The sequence below is a fragment of the Siniperca chuatsi genome, linkage group LG13 (assembly GCF_020085105.1).
Source record: "Siniperca chuatsi isolate FFG_IHB_CAS linkage group LG13, ASM2008510v1, whole genome shotgun sequence".
NCBI classification, from domain to species: Eukaryota; Metazoa; Chordata; class Actinopteri; order Centrarchiformes; family Sinipercidae; genus Siniperca; species Siniperca chuatsi.
The window spans coordinates 25,224,862-25,249,729 of record NC_058054.1 but is presented as its reverse complement, the minus strand read 5'-3'; the positions used below and the strand labels follow the sequence as shown (position 1 = coordinate 25,249,729).

At 42.0% G+C, this 24,868-nt stretch overlaps 1 protein-coding gene across 1 annotated transcript in view; it reads right to left on the bottom strand.

The window, feature by feature from the left end:
- The window catches only part of brinp2 (bone morphogenetic protein/retinoic acid inducible neural-specific 2), a 277,419-nt gene that overhangs the window by 7,077 nt on the left and 245,474 nt on the right, over window positions 1-24,868 (bottom strand). The window contains exon 7 of the mRNA XM_044219849.1: window positions 13,595-13,817. Within this exon, the coding sequence (XP_044075784.1) occupies window positions 13,595-13,817 (223 nt within the window). The remainder of the gene's footprint in view (window positions 1-13,594; window positions 13,818-24,868) is intronic.

Below are 24,868 nucleotides of genomic sequence, written 5' to 3'. Positions count from 1 at the left end.
ATCATAGCTTTGGGTTGGAACCATGGGTGGTGTTTATCATTGCTGACATAAACGGATGGCAGACAGCCTGTGACATCAAAACAGTTTCCTGTGGGATAGCCAGCCAGAGGGACACGGCTATTGACTGTTCATTTAATTACATTTGTGGTTGTCTGTCTGCAGTTTTAAGGGATGGATTGTGCTCCAGGAAGATGCACAAACAGACTCTTGTGCTGATCGTCTAGGCAGAATTCTTTCTGAAGTGTTGACAGCCCATGGTTCCGCCTTCCAAGCTGTGATTGGACAGTTGATTGTTTTTCATTTTGGCATTGACATTGTGTCTCCATTTTAAAACAGAAAAAGCTCCCCTGCACCTCTTCATGAAAACTGTTGACAGTACTTTGCATTTAGTTTTGGCGGGGCTATGCTACTCTCTGCTGGACAACACTGAAATGCAATACATCTCTTCACTTTTTTTTTTTCCTGTGATGTGATTTGATTTTAATGAGGCATGGAAAATTCACAATGAAAAACAATTCAACAAGTTATTAAAGACAATATGTATTGTATTCAACTTTATTTCTTTGTTTGATTTGTTTTTGTTTAGGCATTTTAAATCTTCCATAGATTTGTTCCTCACTAATTCATTTGCAACTACTCAATATTCCCTGTATCTTATTGTAAAGTGTTACTGTACTTTCTTAGTGAGTGGTGGCACCCTTCCCCCATGTGCTCCTTCTATTCTCTTATCCTCCCTTCAACTGAAAGAGGGGAGAAAGTCTCTTCTTTCAAAATATTCTCAGAGGCATAAGGTGAGTTAAAAAGTTTAAGAGAGTGTTAAAAAACAATTTTTTGCAAAATCTTGGAGCCTTAAACGAGGATGTCCTAGATCACACTGCTGTTTACTCCATATGCATTCTATTTTCCATTGGTGAAAATCTGATTCACAGTCTGCTCCATATTATTTATAAATGGGACTATTTATCTATGGCAATTTGACATCTTATTTTTTATAGAAAGGTGGTCGTTTGGTATTGCCATGGAGATGTAAAGGCAGATGTACATAAATTACCATCCACTTTGGTACAGTAACATTAGCAACACGTTCAGACTGAAAATTGGCTCTGCAGAGATTCTATCCCCAGGCTAAGTTCAGGAAATCAAACACAACATTGCCCCTATGCTCCAGCAATTCCTTCCCCTCAGGCCTATGTAAATAGACAAAAAAATGAATGATGATAAAACAAATGGATTTGTGCAGAAGAAAATAGGAAGCTTTTGTAGCTGAGTAGTAACTTCTTGTTGCTGGTATGAATTGGGTTAAGACTCTGAGTGACAGGGGTGAGACAGAGAGATAGAGAGAGAGAGCAAGGTGACACAGAGGTGACTGAGGGAGAGAAATAAAGACAGAAAGCAAGGCAGAGTGCTAAAGGGGTGAGATGGAGTGATGGTGGAGGGAAAGGACTGTCAGGGAAATTAAAGTCCTTTGTAAACAAGTCCCGAGCTATCAGACCAGGAGAGGACTTACCACGTAGCTTACCCCATAAATGCCCCCACCACTGGTAACTAGAGCCTTCATCTCTCTCACACTTGCCCTTTTTTCCTCCCTTAGTCTCCAGTCCATCATCCCATTTCTCTTCAGTCTCCAACATTCTCTTACTATCTTTTCTTCCTCTGTCTCTTTATTTCTTCTGCGTTTTCTCTCCTAGACCAGTACCCTTAAGAATTACATCCATATTGGATGATTCTGCACCTCATGATTTAAATCCAGTGGCAACATTCAGTGTCAAAGCGTGTTCTGTTCTGACGCCCCTATCTGCTGATACACTCTATTCAAAGTTGGCCCCGGCTCAACGAATGAGAGAGAGAGGAGCGTTGAACATGTTTCCTCAAAATGGTGTGAAACGGTGTGCAAAGGGCTTTGAGATACATTTTCTCTCGTTTAGTGGGTGTGTCAGAGGTGTTACCCAATCAGCAGCGATGTGTATATAAACCCCGCCTCACAGTTTCCACATACATCTCCACTCGATTGGGATGTTCTCTGCTCTTCTGGATTGCAAGGGCAGTGACTGTAACATCGAGTGTAATTTATAGTATTAAACACGTATTTAAACTTTGTAGGAAATCTATGTTTCTGCCCGCATTCTGTATCAATTCTCCACCTTTTAGCATGTAGTTAAAGTTTAGCTCAGTTTTACACTAAGCTGTTTTTCTTGATCAGTCAAGAGATAATGCACAAATTATTAGCATTGTGAGGGAATTAGCCTAAAATCAGGCAGCAAGAGGTAAAACAAGGAACAGATACGTAAAGTGACTGAATGTAAGAAGAAAACAAAGCCAACGATCTTTATATGTGAAACATTTATTACACACACATAACTAATAACTACTAGAAACACAAAGTAATGGATAAATGCAGCCATGAATGTTATGAATGCAGTGATGAATAATTGATAAAGTGTAATAATTGATTATAGTGTAATCTGATAAATGGATAATTTGGGTTATGACTAGAGATAATCACCGTTTTGCTATACAGCAACTAAGAGAAGTTTTGGGAAGCACTTGTGAAATATTTTACGATTCCATCATGATTATATTGAAAGGAGATTCTATTCCTGACCTCACACTAAATTACTTGTTACTAACCTATTAGCATGAACCAAATATAACAAAGGAAAAATAATGTTTTCACCTGGTGGTTCAGATAGCCAGGGGACAAATTGCACTGGAAGGGAGGAGGGAGGCGCAGTATATTTTCCTGTGTGGGCAGCTTTCAGAATCAGAAATACTTTATTGATCCCTGAGGGGAAACTCTTTTGTTAAAGCTGCTCACTATCAAGTGAATGCACACAGGAATAGAAGTACTAAGCAAATCAAAATATAATACACTATAATTGAGCTAAGATAAATTAAGTACAAAGTGGGTATAAGTATAAAAGCTAAAATAAGTGTAAGTACAAAAGTGGATTTACAGGTAGTAATAGTGCAGTAATGAGTACTATCAAGTTAAGTGTAGCAGATTAACCAGATCATTAGACGGTGGCTATTGCACAGCAGTAATATAAGTATGAATAAATATTTCATGTATTGCAGTGATGTTAGAGGGAGGAGTTAAAGAATTGACTTCCTGTGGCGCTCTGTGGTGCATTTTGGGGGAATGAGTCTTTCACTGAAGGCACTACTTTGTTTGACCAGCACATCATGGAGTGGGTGGGAGACATTGTCCAAGATGGCATGTAGTTTGGCCAGCATCCTCCTCTCTGACACCACCGACAGAGAGTCACCTGAGGGGCCCCAGTGTTGCTGACCACGCTGTCCAACACAGTGCTGCAGACGCACATGCTGTGGTCTGCCAGTCAGGTAGTCAACAATCCAGGACACGAGGGGGGCATCGACCTGCATCGCTGCCAGCTTCTCACCCAGCAGTGCTGGCTGGATGGTGTTGAAAGCACTGGAGAAGTCAAAAAACATTATCCTCACCGTGCTTGCCGGCTTGTCCAGGTGGGTGTAGATGCGGTTCAGCAGGAAGATGATGGTGTCTTCAACTCCCAGCCAGGGCTGGTTAGTGAACTGAAGGGGGTCCAGGAGGGGTCTGACCATGGGCCTTGGAGTCCTTGGAGCCACTGGGACGCGGCGTCTTCGTCACAGGAACGAGGCAAGATGTCTGCCACAGAACAGGGACCCTTTGAAGACTCAGGCTCAGCTTGAAGACATGGTGAAGGACTCCACATAGCTAGGGGGCACAGGCTTTTAGTACCCCGGGGCAAACACCATCGGGGCCTGCCGCCTTGTTTGAGTGGAGTTTCATCAGCTGTCCTCTTACCTGGTCAGCAGTCAGGCACACAGAAGGTTACAGGGAGGAGAGGGGGAGTCATCAGTCTGGAGAGGACCGTTAGCCTGAGAGCCAGTTGAGGGGGGAGTAGGACTCTCCCAGGAAGATGGAGGAGGGGGGAGCAGTGGACTCAGAGGAGTCTGAGGGCAGACAGCAGCTGAGTTAGAGGGGGAATGAGCAGGACTCTGCTGCCAGTCGGTCTGTTGCCAGTTATGCTCTTCATGCCGCTCCAGACATCTCTCATGTTGTTTTGCTGGAGTTTCCACTCCAGCTTCCTCCTGTACTTCTCCTTGGCCTCCCTGATCTCCACCTTCAGGTCAACCTGGATTTCCCTCACCTCCTCCCTAGTAAAGGCCCTCCTCTTGGCATTCAGGATGTCTTTGATGTCCTTTGTTACCCATGGTTTGTTATTTGGATAACAATGGACCATCGTAGTTGGGATTGTTGCAGTAGTAGTAGTTGCATTGCAGTCCCCACAGAAGTTGTGGTCTGACCTACCCAAGGGGGGGAGGGGGGAAGAGCTGTATGCTAACGTTAAGGATGCATACAGCTCTTCCCCCCCTCAGGGGAAGTGTCCTCTCCTCTCTAGTAGGACAACTCACATACTGTGTGAAATTAGTCAGTGTTGTTGAAACACTGACATGGTTGAAGTCACCCGAGATTAATATGAGTGCAGTCGGGTGTTGAGTGTGGAGTTGTGCTGTGGCGGTGTGAATGGTGTTGCACGCCGATGCAGGCTTAGCAGAGGGGGGATGTAAACAGCCACAACAATGGCATGTGAGAATTCACGTGGCAGATAATATGGCCGGAGTCCCACAGCTAACAGTTCAATGTCCGGGTTACAGATACTCTGCTTGATAGTAACGTGACCTGGGTTATACCATCTGTTGTTGACCAAAACAGCAAGTCCACCACCTTTCCGCTTACCGCTCCCGATGTGATCCCTGTCGGCCTGAACAGTCTGAAAGCCGTCAATGGAGACGTTATGATCCGGGATATCCTGATGTAGCCTCACGGAACTCCGTCTGACTCCATGCTAACGCCGTTAGCTCATCCATTTTATTCGCCAGTGATCTCACATTGCCCATGACAAGAGAAGGCAGACACGGCTTAAATCTCTTGTTCTTAAGTCTCTTTTGCCTGCACCCCTCTCTCTTCCCTCTCCGCTTCGTTCCACCTCTGCATCCTCGTGTGTCCTCCTCCAGATCTCAGTGGGGACATTGGTTGTCCTGGGCACAATGCTACTTGACTTTAGCATGATCAGCTGTTCCCTGGTGTAAACAGTGTTGCCAAACAGGTGTTCTGCAGTGGTGCCCTGACCGAGTAGCAGGAGAAGAAGTTTCACAGAGAAAAAAAATACCAAAACACTCTCTACTCTCATTTTCGTAAAGTAGATAGTTTAAATTACATTGACACAAAAGTTACTCGTTTTAAAGAAAAAGGAAAGCTAAAAGTTGGAAAAAGTAAGACGACGAGATGGAGCAATGGCAACAGGCAGCATGCATGTTGGCGCATGCGCACTAGGCATGTTTGTTGCATGTTTGGATGTGCTGAGTCCCATGCGCAGTTCGACCAGTGATTCCTCTTGTGGAGCTCCCAAGAGCTCGAGCTTCTTCAGGCATTGTCGGTCCTGCGGTGCAACTCAGCTTGAATCAGTCTCTCTCAGGCGTATTGCATCTTGCACACCAACTTGGCTGGGTGTTCTGTAGCTGTGATGGCTAACACAGATTTTGATAAACTCACAGTTCGTTCAGTTCTAACTTTGTTGGCCCGCAGGCCGCTGTCCAGGTGAGTCACAGAACTTTGTTAAGGGTCTGCAAAGTATTGAAGAGAAGAGTGCATTGAAGAGAAAAAAAGACTAGACTGTTTGGGCTTTCTCTGTTTTAGTAGCCTTCTGTCCAGGGGGCGGGGATCATCGGTGCAACACTTCACTCCCACCCCAGATCTGTTCTTTCTTAATTAGTTTCCTGTACTAATTTCTTCCTAAAGAATCAATTGTTTGTTACCAATTTAATGCTTCCATGTTAAAACTCGTCCTTTCAGTTGTAGAAAGACACTAAACATTTATATATATATATATATATATATATATATATATATATATATATATATATACACAAATGCTACTGCAAGGGGGAGCCAGGACGCCAGGTCAGAGGGGAGCTAACGGCGGCTCCCCAACCGGAGATTGGGTACAAAGCCCCAGCAAGTGCAATCATGTTGAACGAGGCAGTGACTGACCTGAAAGATAAGTTCATGGCGAGAATGAATGCAAGGCAACCCCGATGCCAATTACAATGGCTAAATGAAGTACCATCAGAAAGTCTCCTAGAAGATGTGAATGCAGCATTGAGTGCGATCCCTACCATAACCATCACCGAAACCAATGAGCTGATATACACTTCAGCAGCAGTGATCCTCGAGATGCTTGGCTATAACCAACCATGGGAGCCATGAGAAACAATACCCACCATGGAAATGAAGGCTGGAGGCTAAAATCAAGGAGGCACGGAGAGAAGTGAGCCAACTGACAGGACGAGAGAGGTGCAATGAAAATACAAGTACCCAAGAGGTACAACCAGATGCCCATACCTGAAGCACTCGAAACTGCCAAACAAAGGCTCCAAACTTTGGCCAGCCACCTAAAGAGGTACACGAGAGATAATGAAGCCAGAAGAATAAACCGGCTGTTCGCAACTCAACCTGCGAAAGTGTACGCTCAATGGCAGGGTAATAACAGCAGAGCAGACCCACCAAGGCTGGAAACTGAACAGTACTGGAAAAGTATATGGGAGAGGGAGGCATCACACAACAGCGATGCACAGTGGCTGGTGGCTCTGAGAGAGGACCACAGCAACCTCCCTGAACAGAATCCAGTTACCATCACAGTGGCAGACATCAAAGAAAGAGTCTCAGGTATGAAAAACTGGGCAGCACCGGGCCCTGACAGGATCCACACCTACTGGCTAAAGAAGCTCACTGCACTCCACGAGCGCTTAGCAGCACAAATGAACCAGCTGCTAAGGGATGGGACGCACCCTGAATAGCTTACCGAAGGGCGTACAATCCTGATCCTGAAGGATCCCGCAAAGGGTACAGTCCCATCCAACATCGGCCAATAACCTGTCTCTACACAACATGGAAGCTCATGTCAGGCATCATCGCGGCTAAGATAAGTGGGAACATGGATCAATACATGAGCAAAGCACAGAAGGGCATCGGCAAAGAAACCAGAGGAGCCAAACACCAACTCCTGGTTGACAGAACAGTCACCCAACACTGCAGAGCCCGACACACCAACCTGTGCACTGGCTAGATTGATTACAAGAAAGCATATGACTCAATGCCATACACGGATAACTGAATGCTTGGAGATGTACAACATCAACAGGACCCTAAGAGACTTCATTGCAAACTCGATGAGGTTGTGGAAAACCACCCTTGAGGCCAATGGCAAGCCACTTGCACAAGTGTCCATCAAATGTGGCATATACCAAGGGGGTGCTCTATCCCCACTGCTGTTCTGCATAGGTCTGAACCCCCTCAGCCAAATAATCAACAAGACTGGCTATGGATACCGACTCAGGAACGGGGCCACCATCAGTCACCTCCTCTACGTGGATGACATCAAGCTATATGCTAAGAGCGAGCGGGACATTGACTCACTGATCCACACCACCAGGATCTACTGTACCGCACTGGCATTGGGCAAGTGTAGTTGAATGGTGACAAAGAGAGTGAAAGTAGTCCACACAGTAGGGGTCTTACTCCCAATAGCAGACATTGAGGATGGGAACAAGTACCTTGGAATACCACAGGCAAATGGCAACCTCGAAGAGGTAACAAGGAAAACAGCAACTGCCAAATACCTCCAACGAGTAAGGCAAGTCCTAAGAAGTCAGCTCAATGGCAAGAACAAGTTCCAGGCAATAAAAAGCTATGCCCTGCCAGTGATCAGATACCCTGCATGAATAATAAGGTGGCCATAGGAAGAGATACTGACCACAGACGTTAAGACACAAAAGCTCCTCGCCATGAATGGAGGGTTCCATCCCAAATCCAGCACCCTGAGACTGTACGCTAGCCATAAGGAAGGCGGCCGTGGACTAGTGAGTGTGAGAGCCACTATCCAGGATCAAACATCCAAGATCCACAAGTACATCAAAGATAAGGCCCCAACAGATGACGTGCTCAGTGAATATCTCAGGCAATGGGGAACAGAGGAAGAGGTGCTGGAGGAGGGACCATCATGGGAGGACAAACCCCTACATGGGATGTGCCACCGGAACATAACTGAAGTGGCTGATATCAAGAAGTCCTACCAATGGCTAGAGCGGGTCAGTCTGAAGGACAGCACAGAGGCACTCATCATGGCTGCACAGGAGCAGGCCCTGAGCACCAGAGTAATAGAGGCCCAGATCTACCACACCAGACAAGACCAAAGGTGTAGGCTGTGCAAAGAGGCCCCTGAGACAATCCAGCACATAACTGCAGGGTGTAAGATGCTGGCAGGAAAGCATACATGGAGCGCCATAACCAAGTGGCTGGCATAGTGTACAGGAACATCTGCACGGAGTATGGACTGGAAACCCCGAGGTCAAAGTGGGAAACACCTCCAAAGGTGGTAGAGAATGACCGAGCCAAGATCCTGTGGGACTTCCAGATTCAGACTGACAGAATGGTAATAGCGAACCAACCAGACATCGTGGTGGTGGACAAACAGCAGAGGAAAGCCGTTGTGGTTGACGTGGCAATACCAAGTGATGGCAACATCAGGAAAAAGGAACTTGAGAAACGAGAGAAATACCAAGGGCTCAGAGAAGAGCTGGAGAAGGCCTAGAACGTGAAGGCGACAGTGGTGCCCGTGGTCATCGGAGCACTCGGGGCAGTGACCCCCAAACTGGAGGAGTGGTTACAGCAGATCCCTGGAAGAACACCAGACATCTCAGTCCAGAAAAGTGCAGTACTAGGAACAGCAAAGATACTGCGCAGAACCCTCAAGCTCCCAGGCCTCTAGTAGAGGACCCGAGCTCGAAGAATGAGACCACCCGCGGAGGGTGAAGGACAAAGTTTTTTATCACGGGATCTTATCTTTCAGGTCAGTCACTGCCTCCCCCTTGCCGTAGCATTTGTGTTGTATCTCGTCAGTCTCAAGTTGTGTTAGCATTTGCCGCTTGTGGATGTTGGAACACTGAGCTACTAGTTGCTTCGCTGTAAGCCTTGATTGTGGGTTTCGAAGTAACCATTTATCCCACATCCTTTGCACGAAACCCCTCTTACTAGGGTTACTGGAGTAGTAGCATTCCAAAAGAGCCTTTTTATCGCATCTCTCCCATCTCCATCTTGTTCCAGTAGCCCATTTTTCATCACGGTGCTCTGGTTCCCCAGCACCTGACGCAGACCTTGTTTGACCTTACATGAAGGTTGTTATTAGTTTGACCTCAAATGAAGGTTGTTATTATTAAGGGAAAACAAAATCCAAACCTACATGGCGCTGTGTGAAATAGTGATTGCCCCCTAAACCTAATAACTGGTTGGGCCACCCTTAGCAGCAACAACTGTAATCAAGCGTTCGCGATAACTTGCAATGAGTCTTGTACAGCGCTGTGGAGGAATTTTGGCCCTCTCATTTTTGCAGAATTGGAGGGTTTTCGAGCATGAACTGCCTTTTTAAGGTCATGCCACAGCATCTCAATAGGATTCAGGTCAGGACTTTGACTAGGCCACTCGAAAGTCTTCATTTTGTTTCTTCTTCTTCTTCGTCTGTCAGCCTCACTAGATTGCTGTATCAAATTTACATCTGAATCCATTTAAGGTTTGGCTATTATGCAACAGATGTTGAATAAACATTCGCAAACAGTTTGCTCAACTTATCTCCACTAGGCCACTCCATAGTCTTCATTTTGTTCTTCAGTCATTCAGAGACCCCACAACAACATCCAAAGAACTGCAGGGCTCACTTGCCTCAGTTAAGGTCAGTGTTCATGACTCCACCATAAAATAGAGACTGGGCAAAAATGGCCTGCATGGTAGAGTTCCAAGACGAAAACCACTGCTGAGCAAAAAGAACATTAAGGCTCTTCTCATTTGCCAGAAAACATCTTTATGATCCCCAAGACTTTTGGGGAAAAACTCTGTGGATTGACGAGACAAAAGTTGAACTTTTGGAAGGTGTATGTCCCATTACATCTGGCCTAAAAGTAACACCGCATTTCAGAAAAAGAACATCACATAAACAGTAAAATATGGTGGTGGTAGTGTGATGGTCTGGGGCTGTTTTGCTGCTTCAGGACCTGGAAGACTTGCTATGATAAATGGAATCATGAATTCTGCTGTCTACCAAAAACTCCTGAAGGAGAATGTCCGGCCATCTGTTTGTGACCAGTACTAGGAACAGCAAAGATACTGCACAGAACCCTCAAGCTCCCAGGCCTCTGGTAGAGGACCCGAGCTCGAAGGATGAGACCACCCGCGAAGGGGGAAGGACAAAGTTATATATATATGACTCACCTAAGCCAGCCCCAACTATAAGCTTTATCAAAGAGGAAAGTCTTAAGCCTACTCTTAAATGTGGAGATGGTGTCTGCCTCCCGAACCCAAACTGGGACCTGTTTCCTGAGCTTGATAACTGAAGGCTCTGGCTTCCATTCTACTTTTGGAGACTCTAGGAACCATAGGTCTCAAAGGTGTTCGGGGCCAAGTACAATAACTTCAGTTATATCTTTAGTTTGAGTTTAACATCAGAAAATTGCAGGTCATCCAGGTTTATATTTTCTTAAGGCATGCTTGAAGTTTAGCTAACTTGTTAGTTTCATCTGGCTTGATCGATGGATCGATCTGATAGATAGGATTTAAACCAGCTTATTTTGCTTCCATTAATTGCCAATTAAATGTTCCAGTCTCTGTAATAGGATGTGATGTTCAATGGTGCCGAATGTAGCACTTAGCATTTTTAGACTCAAGTGTCGTTCGCAGTGAGCATGTGAGCACTATGAACAAGATGGTAATTTAGGGAGGGGCTGAAATTATATTGAGACACAGCATTGAATTAAATGCAGATGGAATCACTTTCCTTAAAAGCTACAGCACTATCAGATGGACCTCTAGAGTAGGAGTGTTGCCTAATGGCGTGTAGTCCAGTAACAGGAGTTCAAAAGTTTTTAAATAATAGTCCGGTAATGAAGGATTCTGTGGAAAGACTATTAAATGTTCAATTTCAATGCCATTTACCAGAACAAACAGAATAGAACAAACACATGAATATTGAAATCACCTACAATAATTACTTCATCTATTTTAAGGACTAAACTTGATTAAAACTCAAATTAAAATTCAGAATAAGGACCAGGAGCGCGGCACACTATAACAAATAGAATTGTCTGTCTTTTCCAAGTTGGGTGTGAAAGACTAAGAACAAGGCTTTTGAATGAGTTATACATTAGTTTGGGTTTAGGGTTGATTAATATGCTTGAGTCAAAGATGGCCGCAACTCCACCTCCTCAGCTGGTGCCTCAAGGAAGTATTACTATGACTGGGCGGAGTGGATTAATTTAGGCTAACACATTCTTCATGACTCTGTCAGGTTTCAGTAAGACAATATCTGAGTATCATATTGACTTATTTTAAGTCGTTCACTAGGACAGCTTTAGATGACATGTCATGATCTGATGTTTAAGAATCCACATTTAATTCTCCTATTTTGTTGTGCTATTTCAGCGGTGGTCATTTTATTTTATGTTTTTATGTATAATCCCTGTTCTGTTAACTTTTGATTTTATTAATTTAAGTGGTCAGAGGGCAGGCACCATCACTAAAGAGTTTTTGGTGGGTAACCGCTCTAATGGAAGTGCAGAAAAGTGTGTAGGACTGCAACTCTGCTTCCTGGTATAAACACTGAGTTGTCATGGTTTTGGTCCACTAATAAACTCGGCAAGTTTTCTAGATATGAGAGCTGCTCCATCCAAAGTGGGATGAACACCATCTCTCATAATCAGACCAGGTCTTCTCCAAAAAGTCCACCAATTATTTATAAAGCCCACATCGTTTGCTGGACACCACCTCGACAGCCAGCAGCGGAATGAAGACATGCGGCTAAACATGTCATCAGATTTGGCAGAGGCCCAGAGAAAACTACAGTCCGACATTATCTTTGCAAATGTACACACCGACTCAACATTAACTTTAGTGATCTCCGATTGGCGTAATCGGGAGTCGTTACCGCCAACGTGAATAACAATCTTACTGTGTTTATGCTTATCCTTAGCCAGCAGTTTTAAATAAGATTCAACGTCGTCTGCTCTGGCCCCAGGAATACATTTGACTATGGTCGCTGCTAACTTCATGTTTCTCAAAATTCCCAGCATAGAGAGAGGGGAGATGTAATGTTGTTTAAATATGGGGATAACGGTGCAGATTTTCAGACAGCTTCTCTTGGAAGGCATTCATAGTGTTGCACTCTGCAAAAAAGTGCCTCAAATAGTTGTGTAAAGATTGAAAAAGAGTGCTAGAGAGAGAAGTTCACACCCAGCTTACCTCTGTACAACGGACCAATCACTGCGTAAAGTGTGTGTGAATGTTGGATTGTCAGTTTCCGAAAGTTACAGAAATGGTCGTACACAGTCAATCTGACTGCTCATGTTTCTCGTCCTTTCAGACTGTTCTCAGCAATTACTTTGATGAGTACAATGTTATTATAATAGATGGAACCAACAGCCAGAAATATGAAAGTAAAACCCAACTTGTAATAAGCTTTTCTTCATGCAACATTTTAAAAGGAAACATAACTTGTCACTGCTCCAGTCAAACTGGACATGTAAAACACATCACTTCCTGTGGGCCATGGTAAATTTGTGGGATAAGTAGGGGTGTAACGCAATTCTGCTATCTGTATCTGTTAATGTCACAAAAATATCTGTATATGTGTCTTAATTTGGATTTATATCCGAAGAGGGTGTGGTTACTACTGGAAGTTGTTCTGGGATCAATAAAGTATTTCTGATTCTGATTTCTAATCTGATACATTTTCTGCATTCAAATTTATTGTGTTCTGTGTTCTGTCAATTTGCAAGGTACCAGGCTTCAATATTGGATCATGAGGTAAAAAACCTGTGGAACATTGCTCAAGCTTTATTCCGCACTGCACAATATTACTGCAAAAATTCAGATGTTTTCTGTATCTGTTCAGAGCGCACTGTCTGTGCGTATCTGAATAATGTATTCACATTATTTTACACACCATTTCTATAAAATGTTGACAGTTATTCCTTTTGCATGCAGTTGTTGCTAGGCCACTTTATTGGCACTCCATCTGGGTGTTGTGGGTCGATGATCCATTCAGGTACATTAAAGGTACAGCTATCTACGTAGTGTTACTACTACTGTCATAATGCCCAACAGTTTTTAACAGTAAGACATATTTACTATTGTACAATCTGTTGACAGCAGAGACAGCCCAAAGCTGAAACAGCTGAAATCACAATGCCAGCAATCTACAAATACATGTTCTGGATGGGAAACTGCTTAAAGGGAGCAATTAGTACCCCACTGGCATGTTTCCCACCTTCCTGTGTGTATAACTTTTGGGGTTTTGCTAAATTCAAAGCTGAGCTCTTTCCAGACAGATAGCTCTGGGGTTTCCCTGTGTGCCCTGCTTGAGGCAGGCTGTTAGAGAACCTACAGCTGTAATGAATCAGCACAAAACAGCCGCCAAAGCTCCCAGTAATGACAAATTATGCCTTCCTCATTTAGTTTGTTTTCTGTCAATGTATCCCAGTGGGCTACCTCTCTCGGGGCAAACTGATGCGAGGTTGTTTGGGGCAGCGTTTGCTCAGCGTGAACAGTTTCCTGATGATCTTCTGGGCTTTGCCCAGGACCAGGGCAGTGCTGGATTCCAGCTGGGCGTAGCGCTTCTGGAGGGACAAGTCAGCCGACCAGAACTTGGCGATCGTGGACACATTCAAGAACCGGTCAGTGGGCAAGCGCTTCAGGAAGGCTTTGAATTCATCTACAGTGAGTTCAACAGAGACAGGGCAGAAGTGGAGAAAGGAAAGGTGGAGAAAGAGAAAACAGAACAAAATTAGATGCACTCAAGTAATTTATGTTTAAAAACTCCCTTTTTGAGCAATATAAATCTGTTCACTACAGTCTATTTTATCCCTAGTGGCATGCATAGACAATGACTGAGGAGCTGGGGGAGTTTCATATGTCATTATAATACAAAAAAGCTGTTATGTTCTAATGAATAGCCATTACAGAGTAAACACCTGTGCTTCAATATTCAGTTATACTCATTCACCATTAGAAGCTCATCGTAATCACAGTAGCATCATTTGCAACATTGTCATTTAGAAACAATAGTTATCTGAAGATTGACAGTATGGTGTCACATACAGATGGGCATTTCTATTATGTCATAATTCTTTCTTTAAAAAGGCCAAACAAGTTCAGAGAAAATCCATAATCACAAGCTGAATAGACCAATAAAAGCATGTGGTAAATGGTGAGAGCTTCTCTCCTTTCTCTATGGTGCTTCCCTTTAAAATGAAATTGCCCAAAAAACAATTTACAGCAAATTCTGCGGCTGTTGCAGCAAATTTGTGTCAAAACCAAACAATGCAAAAAGCAAAGTTAATGTAAATAAATTTATGATTTCAGCTATTAGAGGACCATCATTTCGCACTAACCTAACATCACCTCTGTCACCTCCAACAACATATCAATCAAAACCATTCAAGATTCTATCTGTAATGGCAGTAAACATGGACATAACATGTAGTAAATTCAATATAATGCTGAAGTCAAACTGTTTTCGAAAAATAGGTTTTTAAATTGTAGAGCACTAGATAGCAGGTCTCCACAGATTAGAGCCAAGTGGTGGAGTGCTCCTTAACACTAAACCAGACATTTTCTGAAGGTCCCCATGTGTCGTGCCAGGAGCTCATAATTATCAGCTTTCAAATGCAATGATAAAGCAAGACTATGTAGCCTTTGCAGAACAGCAGCCACAGTGGCCACAAGTGGTAATTACAGGATAATAGCACACTGATTTCCCCTTCATTTCCTAAGATCCTCTCAAGTCTTGAACCTTAAAGACATCATACTTAAGTGACCTGACAGAGTGGGTGCAGGATACAACAGACATGTCTGCTGCAGCCTGTTGCACCAGCTATATTATGTGTTAACATAGCATAGTTTGTAGTGTGGGAGTTACACTATAACTTAGTAGAAATGGGTTGAGAGGAACTGAAAGAACCAGGGGATATTTTTTTGATATTTACCCTACTTCTTGTGACAGATGTCTGTAGTACACAGGAACTTTGGAAACAGCTGTAGAGCCTGATGTGTGTTTTGGCTGCTTTGCTCCTGTCAACCTTCTTCAGCTGACTTTGACGATTAATTCATCTAAGCCATCAACCAATCTCTTAGACCCCATTCCAACTAGTCTGCTTAAAAACGTTTTACCCTTAGTTAGCGCCCCTTTACTGGATATGATCAATCTGTCTTTATTAACAGGCTATGTACCACAATCCTTTAAAGTAGCTGTAATTAAACCGCTTCTTAAAAAGACCACTCTTGATCCAGGGGTTTTAGCCAACTATAGACCAATATCTAACCTTTCCTTTCTTTCTAAGATCCTTGAAAAAGCAGTTGCCAATCGGTTGTGTGACATTCTAAATAACAATAATTTATTTGAGGATTTTCAGTCAGGATTTAGAGTGCATCATAGCACAGAGACAGCACTGGTGAAAATTGTTGCGTTCGACACCATTGACCATCACATCCTATTACAGAGACTGGAACATGTAATTGGCATTAAAGGAGCCGCACTAAGCTGGTGCAGGGTTACTTGTGGATCCTAGAGTCTCCAAAAGTAGAATGGGAGCCAGAGCCTTCAGCTATCAAGCTCCTCTCCTGTGGAATCAGATCCCAATGTGGGTTTGGGAGGCAGACACCATCTCCACATTTAAGAGTAGGCTTAAGACTTTCCTTTTTGATAAAGCGTAGTTAGGGTTGGCTTGGGTGAGCCCTGAACCATTCTTTAGTTATGCTGCTATAGGCCTAGACTGCCAGGAGACTTCCCATGATGCACCTCTTTCCTCTCTCCTTCTCTTCCTCTCCATCTGTACTGCATGTTACTAAGTCGACATCATCTCTCTCCCGTAGTTTTGTGCTTTCTTGTTTCTCTCCTCTCTCCTTCTGTCGCTTTCAGCAGGTAATTATGCCTGCGGAGCTGCAGAGACTGAATCTGTGGTTGTGGGCCACTTGCTGGCCACATGTTCCTGCTCGACAACTGCTACTACAGTTGTTGTTATTGGCTCTGTTACTGTCTATAGCTGTCATTCCTATTATTATTAATTTATTAATATTTATACTACAAATACAATTCTACTATTTAAAAAAAATTCTAGGTGGTATTTGCATTGTGCCTCCCCCCCCCCCTCTCTCTTTTTCTCTCTCAAAACCTAACACGGCAGTGGCGGATGGAAGCCCACCATTGAGTCTGGTTCTGTCCAAGGTTTCTGCCTCTTAAAGGAAGTTTTTTCTTGCCACTGTCGCAAAATGCTTGCTCATGGTGGGATTTGTTGGGTCTCTGTAAATCATATTATAAAGAGTACGGTCTAGACCTGCTCTATAGGAAAAGTGCAATGAGATAACTTCTGTTATGAATTGGCGCTATATAAATAAAATTGACTTGAATAGTACTACATCCCATTTACGATGATTTACATTTGTGATAACTGACATGAATGCTCAGTATTGTACAGTGCAGTTACTGTCGCTGGGATTACACAAGGTCACGAGTGTGACTTTATGCTGCATTCACTTGGGAATTGTTGCTGGCACCACTTGATTGCTTGTCACAGAAACTTATAACTGTTTAAGTGTTGTCAGCAGAATCTTTTCACCAAGATGGAAGTTTTCCAGACACTGTTATTGACATTTTTAATATTTATAATCATAGTTATAATTATGTCATCCTCACCCTAGCATGAAAGATCAAAGTACAGCAGAAGAGATTGATAAATGATTATTGAATTGGGAATTGTTGGATCTCTGTAAATAATATTATAAAGAGTATGGTCTAGACCTGCTCTATAGGAAAAGTGCAATGAGATAACTTCTGTTATGAACTTGCGCTATATAAATAAAACTGAATGTAATTATTGAGTAGATAACGGACAAACACCTTGTATCATACGTTAGCTAGTTCACATGTGACATCTCTTATTTAATTAAATTGTCTTGTAGTTGTACTTGTCTTTTAATTTCCATCCCTAGTTAGTAGTGGCTTTTCTCCCATTTTACCTGAATGCTGCACTAGGTGAAATGTCACATTCTGCTACAATGTTTTGATTACAGTCACCTAAATTAGTTAAGTTATGGTGCAAGTAAAGAAGGTGCAAATATACAAAGTGCCGAGTTTAGTGTCAAACTAACATGTTACAAAGTAGCACTTAATGTTGACTTTGCAATAGAATTTAGACTCAAGACTTAAGCTCAGCTGGTGCAACAGGCTGTTGGTAAGCTTACGTTTGTAAATAAAACCATTTAAATGTTTTTTCTGTTACACACATATAACATATTGTAACATAAACACAAGTAGAGAAGTAAAGTTATGTTACTGATTTAGTAATGTCAGGTACACCACCATAAATGTGTCAATTTGGTGACATTAGCTAACATTAGCCACCATAAGCTACCGGTCATACCAGACCATGTAAGGCTGTAACAGCAAAACCCCTGATTGTGTTGAATTTAGCGAGGGTGTGTTTTATTGCTTTCATATTCAACTTATCATTTGTAAGAAGATTGTGTTGTGTCATCTTTCAAAAACTACATAGTGGCCACATGTTGTCCTGAATAAAATTTTAGAAATAGCAAAGTTTTCCCTGATGGGTACCTTAGTCAGAACAACACCTACTTTGTTTTGCTACACACATGGACATCTACTGCCCCAGCCAAAATGAAGAGAGCAATTCAAATGGTGCTATCAAATCAAATGGTTATCATTTCACAAGTGTATGTGTGTGTGTGTAGAATCTCCAACATAAAAATATTGGGCACTGTGAATAAATTACACTGAGAATAATGTCGGCACAGAGGACACAACTCATACCCTGTGTTGGGTTTGCCAAGAGCATTCCGGTGTTAAGCTCATTGTAGTTCCATTATGAACAAGTGGGCAAATATTATGCCAGTATGAATTATCTGGGAAACTTGAACCTATTATTTCTTTTTCTCTCAAAGCCAGCTAAGTGAGACCTTCTAGGATTATTCTGGGTCTGCCGGAGAATCATATTCCCATGTGCTGTTGTTGGCAGGGAGACAGCAAGGAAATCTACAGCCAAGCTGACCTGAGCCCAATTGATGAGACTCAAGCCTATTACAGTGCTCAGTGATCCCAGATGACACAGTGGTCTGTCTCTCTCCCTTGGTGTGACTAGCGAGTCGGGGAGTCTCGTTCTCTCTCTTGAGGTTTCTGTCCCTGCGTGTATCTATCTGTCTGTTCCTGCATCTCTTGTCACTCCCAGCTCTCTCATCTCTTTCTGTAGCCTCTCTTTCTCTTCCTCTCTGTACTGGCATGAGGCTAAATTTGCAGGGCAATATTACAAGGTACAAGGTAGATTTATTTATCATTTTACAACACAGGGTTGTATAATGAGATTTGAGTTGTTCCCTTTATGTTACTCACAAAACAAAACAAATGTTATATATAACACTTCTATACAGTAGATGAGTGAATAAATAATAAGTCATGGAAATAAAACTATTTTACATAGTGGAGTGCTGAGCATGAATTAATAAGTCTCACAGCCTGAGGGATGAAGCTGCTCTGTAATCTGGTGGTACGACAGCGGATACTTCTGTATCTCTCTACATGGCAGCAGGGTTAACAGGCTGTGGCTAGGGTGGGTACTGTCTTTTAGTATCCTTCTGGCTCTGCACAGGTACCTCACCGATATCACTGATGCTCGGTAGATGGGTACCAATTCTGAGCGGTTTTAATCACCTGCTGCAGAGCCCTCCTGTCCTGGGCTGTGCACATCCCATGCCAGTTTGTGATGTTTCCAGTCAGGATAGCTTTCTATTGCTCCTCTGTAAACATTTAAAAAGACTTGGCACAGGAATTTTGTGCCTTCTTTAGTTTCCTTAAGAAATACAGCCATTACTGAGCTTTCTTAACTACCATGGAGATGTGAGATGACCATGACAGGTTCTCTGTGATGCTGATTCCCAGGAACCTAAAACTATTCACCTGCTCCACCTCAGCTCCCTGATGTAGACAGGGGTGTGTGTTTTTGCCTCCTTTTTCATCAGCTCCTTGGTTTTGCTAATGTTGAGCAGTAGGTTGTTTTCTGTGCACCACTCTACAAAATAGTTAATTTCCTCAATATGAAGTCTCATCGTTGAAATCCGACCGATGATGGTTGTGTCATCAACAAAACTCACAATAGAGTTGGATCCATGTTGGGGGTTGCAGTAATGGGCGTACAGCGCAAACCGGAGGGGGCTTTTGGCATTTGCCAGTGAATTCCAAGGTTGAACCTTGGAAATGTGACTGGCCAGTGATATTATACTGAAAGAAGCAGCAAGGCAATGACATTTTGAGTAAAAGTTGATGTAATTCATTAATGTAATGAATAAGACCTGTTTCCAAATTTAAATTAATGTGACACAATCTTTAGCCCTAGTCTAGAGAAGAGTTAGTCCAATTAATGTGAAGAAACTGTTAGCTTAAAGTGATACAATTTCCATCCTGGTTGATTTGGCAACATTTGTGGTTACTGGTGGCAACTACAAATACATTTTAATAATACAGGTTTTAACTGAACTTTCATTAAGAGACTGCATGCTCTTCTGAACTCAGCATTCCTTTACGGACTGGTAACGTAATCACCGAACATGTAAGTGAGCATAGCATAGAGTAACAGTGTATATAGCTAAGCAAAGGACTGTTTAACTTTTGTACATGTGACGTTACTGTTGTTGCTGCTGTTTTTGACTGAAGGAGGTGACAGAGCGGAGCTCAACAGTTTAGCAACAATGTGGCCATGCAATGGACCTACGGGCGTTCCTGCTGCTGTGATTTGGACTCACTGTAGCTGTTATGATTACATAGGCTGTGACATATGTTTTTAATGGATATAAGACAAACTACATGCAAGGCTTGAGCAGTTGCAGAGAATTGACATTACTGAGTTGAGCATTGTGGTGACGCTATTCTTGAACTGCTTTGGTGTAGCCTATGTAACATATCTGTCATATCTGATAGAAGTACCAGGTTCATATCCTGGCGGGAGTGTCTTTACAATGCTTTCCTGGCCAATGTTACTGTCTTGTAACTGTTTTGTGCTGTAAAAAGTATGTTAGCCAGACAGTGGCAAACCATAGCTACAGTCATAGCAATAGCCACAATCAAGTCAAGATCAGTCAATTTTATTTCACAAATTTGTCCCAATCTGCGCAACATAAGACACCCTCAATCTTCAAAAGCGAAAAGCCCCTTACCATTCCCAGTGTTTCAGTGCCAAAACCACAGAAAGGCATAGTCAGCCATAGCAAATGGCATGTCCGCTGCACTGTATCGTATTGTCTTCCATAAATCCATCAGGCACTGGAAAAACAGTCTCCTCTAGTGACAATGAAAACTACCATATAAAGGCAATAACAGAATGCAAATGCATAGAAAGTATTATAACTTTTATTAAGATGCAGCATTATTTAGGAAAGCATCCTCCCTAAACACATGGTTGTATGTTACCTTATCTGAAACCCCTTTATTAATAGAGTTAGCTCATTAGAATATACCATGTGATTTCTGTTTCAAAAGGTAGGTTTTTTTCCTTAGCACAGAGATATGCAGTGAGTCTTCTTCCCTCCATCAATGATTAACTCACAAACAGTGGCACATACACATTCACCTATCCTGATCCAAACCACCTACCTCCCCCCTATTTCTTTATCTTCCACTCTTGCGCTATCATTCTGCCTTTAACACTCCCTTAGCATTATTCCGTTCTAGCCTCTCTTTCTCTCTCCTCACACACTCTCAGTAGTAATCATTAGCATGCCATCACGCTGGAGGAATTTGTCTGTCTGTTTTCCTCCCTTTTCCTGACATTTATGACTCCATGTCCAAAATTTATGAACAATTTGGCTCACTCAAAATCTATCAGATAAAGAGGCCGGGGGGGTTGTTTTCCATAATGGGTGACCACGCAGCCCCAAAATCTCCATCTCTGAGTTAATGATTCATGATGACATCATCAAGCAGAGACGACAGCTAAGTGACTGACTGGCTGAGGCCTGTTCATTTAACTCCCTACAAGGACAATGAATATTAAGAAGTCTGTGCCTGGATTTGAAGAGCCCAGACTGCCATATACAGTACAGTGTAGTGGAGAGTGAAGTCAACCAAACTCAAAGTGTTCACTGCTTTTTGGTTTTAGCCGGTTTGGTCGGTTGGTCCAATTCTTTGGTCCAAAATGAAATCCAACTATTGGATAGATTGCCATTACATTTTGTACCGACATTCATGGAGCCCAGAGGATGTATCCTAATGACTTTGGTGATGCCCTTACTTTTCAAAACGACATATGTTTACTTTGACGTGACGAACCCCTCTAGCGGCCTTAGTAATTATGACAGGAGCAAAGAAGGGAGTCAGGTAACGTTATTATAGAGCGACAAATTCCAGATAGGGTGGAGGTCGGGCTTTAACACGGAAGGCCGCTGTTCGTTTCCCGTTTCCAACCAACAGTTCTTTATCGCTCCACCCTGTGATTGACTGCTGACCTGTCCAGGGTGTACCCCACCTCTCACCAACTGTCAGCTAGGATTGGCTCCAGCCCCACGACAAGCCTCTACAAGATCAGTATGGATGGACAATCGTTCCATAACCTTAACCATGTGTTTACTGTATTATTGTAACCATGACAACAGAGGTGCCTAACCTTAACGAAGGAGTCAGAGATGATTTTTTGCCATTTAATTTGAAAGACTTGTTGCCATAGGCAGCCATTCAAATGACACAAATCTCCCACTAAATATAGGTGGCGAACGTATTAACTAAAGATAAAGACTTCAGTAGAACTATGAGTTTTCTGGTTTCACTATGGGCAAAAGCTATCATGGACTGGGTAAATAAAATAAATAAATTAATTAATTAATTAAAAATATGCCATTCTCTTCCTGTATACTTCTCATGTAGCAATCAATCAGTCTGGTGAAGACAGTTTGTCCGAGATGGAAGTCGGACTTCAGAATCAGAATCAGAAATACTTTATTGATCCCCAAGGGTAAACCCTTTCGTTACAACTGCTCACTATCACGTCAGTGCACACTTGAGAATAGAAGGAATAGAAGTACTAAGCAAATCAAAATATAATACACTATAATACAGGTAAAATAAATGAAGTACAAGTGGATATAAAGTATAAAAGCTAAAATAAGTTTAAGTACCAAAGTGGATTTAGAGGTTGATAAGTATGTACGGTATAATACAATGTAATAATTTAAGTAATAAGTAATAGTGCAATAATGAATACTGTCAAGTTAAGTGTAGCTTATTAAGATGATTGTGAGACGGGGGATATTACACAGCAGTAATAGAAGTATGAATAAATATCAATAAGTTAAACTGAAAACACAGTCTATTGCACAGGAGTATTAAACAGAGAATATTGCACAATTATTTGAAGTATTACAGTGATGTTAATGATCCAATGTCCAGTTTAGTGACTTAGGGTCATATAGACTAACACTTAGAGGGAGGAGTTAAAGCGTTTGACATCCACAGGCAGGAATGACTTCCTGTGGCGCTCCGTGGTGATACATACACTGTCTGATGTTTATACTTAAGATTATTGAATTATATTATATTACAATCAGCAATCAGTTAATTGAATCTATGGGTTATGGGTATGGGTTTTATGCTGTGCATAATTAAAATATTCTGTCAAAAACATATATAACAACTAACAAATCTAACAAGTTCTAACCCTTGCATATACTCACTGTCACAGTGTCTCTGTCACAGCTGGAATTAGAATTGATGGGTTTACAGCTGCCTGTCATATGTAACAGCAATTCCATTGTCTGGAACATCTCCTTTCTCTTAAGATGCCTTTTTTTTCTGTGCAGTGCCCTTGTCTGCCAGTTACATCTTCATGAAGATCCTCTCATTAAATCCCATATGATTTCTCACAACAACAACTTCAATAATAATCCTTCTTCCTCTGTGCCTTTAATTCAGTTCCAAACATGACAGACAATAAGGTTGGAGCTGGGATGTCTTCAGGCGAATGCGGCAGCACTCTCCCTTTTTCATTCTGCAGTGACACCGACTGGGAGAGACGGAGCGGAAAACAGAGGGTCCAGAGCTGTCGAGTAAGCTGCTATCTCCATCACTTCAAAGTGTCTGTACCACATTAAAGGCACCATCCATCATACATCGCTGACACTGCTCACACAATAGTTAGTAGGGAGGATTTTATGTTTGGCAGTCTCTATAGATCATCTGAAAAAAAAAAACTGTAGTAGTTTTTGAAGTAAGCTCGTTCACTGCTCAGTGAATTGATTGATCTGGCTTAATACCTTAAAAACACTTTACTTAACTATAACATAAATCCTGTAAGTAAATGTGAGAATTTTGATTTTATGTGTATGGTAATGAAAATATACCACCAAAACACTCTTGGGAGACTGCAGAGATCAGCACTGTTAAATGTGAAGAGCAGGGAAAAAGTCTTACATCCTCAGGGCAGTTAATGCTGATTTTGAGGACTCGCGAACCCTATGGAGATGTACAACAAGTGCTGAAAAGTGTTAATGTTATACAAAGTGGTCTATTGCCACATATTTGTATCTGTAAATTCTGTCAAAAAGGATCAGGTAGAAAAAAAGCAGAAAACTGTGCTCTTTCATTCACTAGTGAGTGATTCATTACGATACACTCATTTGCTGCTTAATAAAGTAAGCCTTTTGTTTTCAGATTAGCCCATAATCCCATAGAGACTTGTAGTTTTTCCAGACACATCTTCCATAAGTAGTTAATTAGTTGTAATTCCTTCAAGAGGACAAAAGCGCTGTCTGTACTTAACTTGAGCTGAACTCATAAATTCATAAGCAACTATACACTGAACTATTTATTATTAACAGAAATTAAAATTGCACTTATCTGCGCAAATAAAAGCATAGGCTTTGGGAGTTTTACAAAACATGCTACAGCTGTGTTTTATCAAAAAAGAACATATGATTTTGATCAGTGAGACTCACACCGTTAGAAAAAAGGTGTATGACAGGATATTTCCCCAATATAATACACATACAGTAGTTCATATAATACTGGAAGTGACTTCTGTCAAATCATGATTTGTCCACCTTCCTTTTTTAGGAAGCCACTCATTTTACTTTTGCTACTACTTTGTTTTGATGCATCAAACTTTTAAATACATTTAGATTGACATTACATTTTAAATCCCAGCAGTTACAGCGTACAAACTTTGTAGCCTCTCCATCAGCGTTGCCTCAGAAACGGACCTGAGTGACTTTTTTTCCCATCATAGATCAAGTGCTGACCTGAATTTGAGTATCGTATTTTTAGAACACTATGCTCCAAATGGAAAATATGGTCAGTGCATTTATATAAAGAACATTAATGGAAGTTGATAGAGCTGTTGGAGGATAGCAGTGGGAGGAAAAGTTCATGCTTTCCACAGTACAGCAGTAAAGATGTCTAACTTGCCTATTTTGTTGTATTGATGCATTGAATTGAATATCATCTTTATTTAGTCGTTTGTCTAATTAAAAGAACATAGTTTGCATTACATTAGAAAAACTATTTAGGTCAAGTACACCTGGTTAACATACATGCATTTACTTTATGCCTTTGTCCATTCTGACTGATTAAATTACACAGTAACAGTCTGCACTATTAAAGGCTGCAAAAAGTCAGTGTGCTCTAGTCTTTTTTCCCTTTAATGTTTGCTGTTCTAGATCTGAGAAGCTGCACATTGCTACAATATGCACGGTGAACCCCTTTTTACCATTTTT